Here is a 6,000-nt window from a genome sequence, read left to right on the forward strand (position 1 = left end):
CCTTCCACTCCGCTGTAACTGCTGCTCCCCACCAATGTTTAACAAAAACCAAGCTTCTGTGGATGACCCAGTATATTACAATGATAAATAGACAACTATTAAGTCACTGAAGTGATTGATATTTTAGTCATTATTTAATTACTGCCAACTAATTAATCTATATCTAACACACACAAGTCATAAGTAATGGTCATTACATATTTTTTCTTTAAATTTACTACAATAAAGAAAAAAAATGGCAATTAGTTATGCCTTGTCTTGTATATCACTGTGTAAAAACCAGTATAACTGGGGAAAAAATAAAAAACCATAGAACTTATAATATAGAATGAGGATGAACTATAACTTTGGACCCTGCCACAAGAATATACAAAGTTTTTCTACTAATCTTAACAATATTGTAAGCCTGGTGTACTAACAGAGATCTTATAAAGTATTTTTCTCTGATTGATAATCCCTCTTAATATCCCTAACATATATTTAGATCTCTTTGTACGGGATTCACCTGTTTGGCTCACAGTTTCTCTACTTTCCTTCCTTTCTTTTAGCAAAGAATGTGTTTCGAGTGTCGTTTATGGATCCAAGCCAAGGCCAGTCCCACACACTGATTGCCACAGACGAACACGACAAACGCCAGTGGCTGCAGTGTCTACGCCAGTCCATATCTAACCAGAGGCCCAACGGAAGCTGAATGCTCTGCAACCCATCCAAAATAAGACTCATCCCCCCCATCTCTTCATCCACAAAACAAAAAATGAGAACATTTAACAACAAAACTATCAAAAACTTTAAAACAAACAAAACAAAAAATGGATTGAGGGATTGCTTCTAGAATCCTCCAGCTTCACAAAAAAAAAAACAAATTTGTTCTGCTTCTTTGTTCTGAATTCAAATCCTGCTGAGGTCAACTTTGCCTTTTGACCTTCTGAGGTCAGTAAAATAAGTACCAGTTAAGTCCTGCAGTCAATACAATTGACTAACTCCAAACCCCTCAAAAACTGTTGGCCTTGTCCCTAAATTAGAAATTATTAATGTTGTTACTATTATTATTATTATTCAGGTGGTGAACGGGCAGCATTTCATCCATCCATCTTTACATTTTGGGTTCAAATTCTGCCAAGGCTGACTTTGCCTTTCATCCTTTCAGGGTCGATAAATTAAGTACCAGTTATGCACTGGGGTCGATGTAATCAACTTATCCTTTCCATAAAAAAAAAAACTATTGGCCATGTGCCTTTTGTAGAAAGGATTATAATGACTATTATTATTATTATTATGGCCATGAACTGGCAGAATCGTTAGCACATTGGATGAAATGCTTAGTGGCATTTTGTCTGTTGCTACATACTGAATTTAAATTCTACTGAGGTCATCTTTTCCTTTTATTCTTTTAGTACCAGTTATGCACTGAGGCCAATGTAATCGACCTAATCCCTTCCCCTAAAATTTCAGGCCTTGTGCCTGCAGTAGAAAGTATTATTATTGTTATCATTAGGACAGTGGGTTGCCAGAAACAGAATGGTTTTTGGTGTGCCATGCCAGTATTTATTGAGTTACATTCCTCTACTTCCTGACTTGAAAATCAGTGGGGGGGGGGTCTGCATTATTTATTTTGTTTTTATATCTGGTTTTGATAAAATAACTTGGGTACTATATCCCAATAAGTTTTATGGCATTATACCCATATATGGAATTTTTATGTTTAGAGTGGTGGGTTGGCAGAATCGTTAAAGCATCAGAAAAATTGCCTTGGGTATTGTATTATAAGTTCAAGTCCTACCGCAGTCAACTTTGCCTTTCATCCTTTCGGGTTTCAATGAAAATAAAATACCATTCAAATAGATGGGCCCCATTTCATCAACTAAACAATGGGACCAGGAGTTGAAAGGGTCCTCGTATCCATTGGAAACAATTGTTGCTTGAAAGCAGTTGCACTGGTAGAATCTTTCGAATGTCAGAAAAATACCTTGTGGTATTTGTTGGGTTTTTTTTTTTTGCCCTTTACTTTCTCAGTTCAAATCCTGCTGATGTCAACTTTGACGTTTTATCTTTCCACAGTCAAAGTACCAGTCATTTACTGGGGTCAGTTTAGTTAAGTAACATACACATCCCCTCTCCACGCACACACTTCCTCCTAATTTCTGGCTTTGTGTCCTCTCCGTGTCAAATTTTTTTTTATTAATATTACTTTATTCATTAAGCTGGCAAGTTGGCAGAACCATCAGCACACTGTTTGTCATGTATTTACATTCTGAGTTCAAATTCTGGCAGGGTTGTCTTTGCCTTTCCTCCTTTCAGGGCCAATGAAATAAGTATCAGGTAAGTCCTAGAATCAATTTAATCAACTTACCCAACTCCCTGATATTTCTGGCCTTGTGCTGAAATGTAAAACCAATGTTACTTTACTTAAAAGCAATGTTACCCATTGAAATCTTCTTTTATCTACCTCCCCCTTCGCCCATGTTTTTTTTGTTTTTTTTTTACCCCCACTCTACCGGCCATTCCTTCAATCCATCCGATTTTCATGTAAAGTTGCAGTTATTACGCACAACATATCTGCAGATGTCCACTACTCCCTGCTTTCTCTTCCCACTTAAAAATCCATCTAATATATTATCCCCGCCTTCCCTGCCTCTTCCAATTTCAGATTATTGCTGCTGCTGCTGCTGCTGTTGTCTGTTGTTTAAACCATTATCTCTCTCTCTCTCTGATTCTGCTTCCGTCTTCGACACCTCCCTTTCCCACCACCACAACCTCTTTCATCTCAGAAATAGTTTTTTAATTTCTCATGGGTGGACAATGATACAAACCTGATCCGTTGTTGTATTTATTCAAGTACATATTCGGGCATCTGGATGGATAACCATACTAGTGTGTATGTGTGTGTGTGTGTTTCGAGTCTTCAATGTTACGCACAAGTCTTCAGGCTTCTCAGCCTGCATTGAATTTCAGGACACTTTTTGACATGTATGTATATACTTTTACATTGGATGTATGTATATATATATGTATGTGTTGGACGTGTGTGTTTGGGCAAGTATCTACTTGCACATTGAGTGTACATGTTTAGACATGCATCTCTGTAGTTGTGCATTGTGTGTACACATGCATTTGATTTTTTTTATCTCCTATCAGCAACTCACTAAAGCCCTTTCATTTTTTTATTTTTTATACTCTTTTTCTTGCATTCAATGCGATTAAGTTTGAGTTGTTTTAAATTTTCCTCATGGAGTATCTTGACTCTCTCATCATCATCATCATCATCATCATCATCATTGTGTATGTTCATTTTTCTGTGTCTGCATGGGATAGATGACTCTCCCACAGCACAGAATCCTGCTACACATTACAGTCTTTTGTGACATTCAACTTACTCAACTCAGCTTTCATCATTTCTGCCCGTGGGTTCCTTGGCACCTCTTCATCCAGCTTTTATCTGCCGCACCCATCACATGGCCAAACCAATTCACCAATTCCAGTCTTCCTTTACACACTTTCTCATTCCATATTCTACTTGGTTTTTCTTTCAGCTCATTTCTGTTCCATCTTTCATGCATGCCTAACATCACACATCCAACGAAGAATATTCACCTATTTTTTGCACCTCATTCACATTAACATCCATGATTCACTAACATGCAGTGTTGCACTTTGAGCACAAGCACCATAAAATTTGCCATTTCTTTACTCAGAGAGAGAAACTCTTTATTCCTTTGTCGCCAATGAACCTAATGGATCCCTTAGCTTCCCTCTTCTTCCTCTAGTTCCTCTGCTTTCAGAACGACTGACCGACACCCTGTCATTTACAATGACAAGACTTCCATTTGATCTGATCAGTGGAACAGCTTGCTTATGAAATTAACATGCAAGTGGCTGAGCGCTCCAGACACAACCTTAGTGTAGTTCTCAGGGAAATTCAGCGTGACACAGAATGTGACAAGGCTGGCCCTTTGAATTACAGGTACAATTTATTTTTGCCATCTGAGTGGACTGGAGCAATGTGAAATAAAGTGTCTTGCTCAAGGACAACGCACCGCCGGGAATTGAACTCAAGAGCTGAATACCCTAACCAGTAAGCCATACACCTTAATTACTCCAGAACTACTTTTAATTTGGTCACAGCTACTTCTGCAAGACCTATCAAGAAAGAATTCATTTTAAGGATGCTTTTATTGCTAATTTTTCCTACAAATCTGCTACACTTCCTGTGTACCCTATGGTATTCATTTTCATATCAAAAAACCATTTCTTGGATAAAGGTAGCCCTGTCTTTTTCTCTTACTAAATTTTAGTTGGAGCCTGGTGTTGCTATCCGGTTTCACCAGTCCGCAGTCAAATCATCCAACCCATGCTAGCATGGAAAGCGGACGTTAAACGATGATGATGATGTTCACCTTAGCCCTTCAGCATTTGACATCTACTTTGTCCTACTACCAATTGATGATAAGGATGATGGTACTCTTACACTCCTAGCTTCATCAAGAACAACTCTTTTCCAATGACATGCAGGTGACTAAACATATACCTTATGTCAGTAGAATTTTTCCCAGCTCCTCATCACTTATCCTTGAATAATCTGACAGTTTCTGTACTTTCATATACTTCATGGCAACTTCAGCCAATATATCTATTTCAATAACTGATCCCTGCTGTTGGGTCAACTTGGAGTAATAGTTCCTCGTCTCTCTTTCTCTCATCCACATCCACTAACCTCTTGTAACAAAATTACCATTCGTCTTCTATTGTATTTCTATTTCTTATTCCAATGCATTGTTCACATCTGCACATCTTGTTGGTACACTCCACCCATCCCCACCACCCTAACTAACTAAACTCCACTTCCTCTTTTTTATTTTGATTTTTTTAAACCCACAAATTTTCTTTTCCTCTGTATATTATCTTGTATATTTGATATCCTTAACTTTATTCACTTCGATATCATCCACACTCCATATCAGGTTTCTTTCTGTCTTTCTATATTATTATTATTATTATTAATTAAGGTGGCGGACCAGCAGAATCGTTAGCATTTTGTCCATCCTTAGGTATTGATTTCGAATTCCGCCAAGGTCAGCTTTGCCTTTCAGCCTTTCAGGGTTGATAAATTAAGTACCAGCGAAACACTGGGGTCGATGTAATCGGCTTATCCACCCCTCAGCCCCAAATTTCAGGCCTTGTGCCTTTAGTAGAAAGGATTATTATTATTATTAAGGTGGTGGGGGGCTGATAGAATCGTTTGCGCATCGGGCAAAATGCTTAGCAGTATTTCACCTGTCGCTATGTTCTGAGTTCAAATTCCACCATGGTCAACTTTACCTTTTATCCTTTCGGGGGTTGATGTAATCAATTAGCCCTCTCACCCCCAAAATTTCTGGCCTTGTGCCTATAGAAGAAAGGATTATCATTAAGGTGGTGGCCTGGCAGAACTGTTAGCATGGCGAGCAAAATGCTTAGTGGCATTTCATCCATCTATGTTCTAGGTTCAAATGCTGCTGAAGGCGACTTTACTTTTCCTCATTTGGGGTCGATAAAACAAGTACTAGTTGGATACTGGTGGCCAATCTACTCGACTTATCCCTACCCCAAATTTTCCTGGCCTTGTGCCAAAATTTGAAATTATTATTATTATTAGTTGCAGTGTCCGAGTGTGTGTGCATTTTTTTTCCCTCTCTGTTCATTGGGCTCTAATCAAGTTTTCTAACTGCTACTGTGAATAACTCAAAACCCCAATCCCTTTCTCTCTCTCAAAGTTCTTGACCCCTATTTGTTTCCCTCATCTCACACCACCACTACCAGTGACATCTCAGATGCAAAATATAATTTCAATTAACTCAGCTGTTTCCATATAATGGCTTATCTTAATATTAGTTGGTTGTCGAGGTTTTGACAGATCTTTTTACAGAAAGACAAAGATGGTTTCTTATATAATAGTGTATTATAATATTTATGACGCACATAGATTCATCCCTTTTACAGGGGGTTTATCACAGCTGTCTATAA

General features: G+C 38.1%; 1 protein-coding gene across 3 annotated transcripts in view; it reads left to right on the top strand.

Moving 5' to 3' along the window:
• LOC106883137 (rho guanine nucleotide exchange factor 3) overlaps nt 1–6,000 on the top strand; it is a 57,755-nt gene that overhangs the window by 51,586 nt on the left and 169 nt on the right. For all 3 annotated transcript variants that reach the window (XM_014934027.3, XM_089342297.1, XM_089342298.1), the window contains one exon: nt 549–6,000. This exon is cut by the window's right edge and continues 169 nt beyond it. In XM_014934027.3, the coding sequence (XP_014789513.1) occupies nt 549–691 (143 nt within the window). In that variant the 3' untranslated portion in view covers nt 692–6,000. The remainder of the gene's footprint in view (nt 1–548) is intronic.

Source organism: Octopus bimaculoides, chromosome 25, assembly GCF_046866305.1.
Source record: "Octopus bimaculoides isolate indiv1 chromosome 25, ASM4686630v1, whole genome shotgun sequence".
Lineage (NCBI taxonomy): Eukaryota > Metazoa > Mollusca > Cephalopoda > Octopoda > Octopodidae > Octopus > Octopus bimaculoides.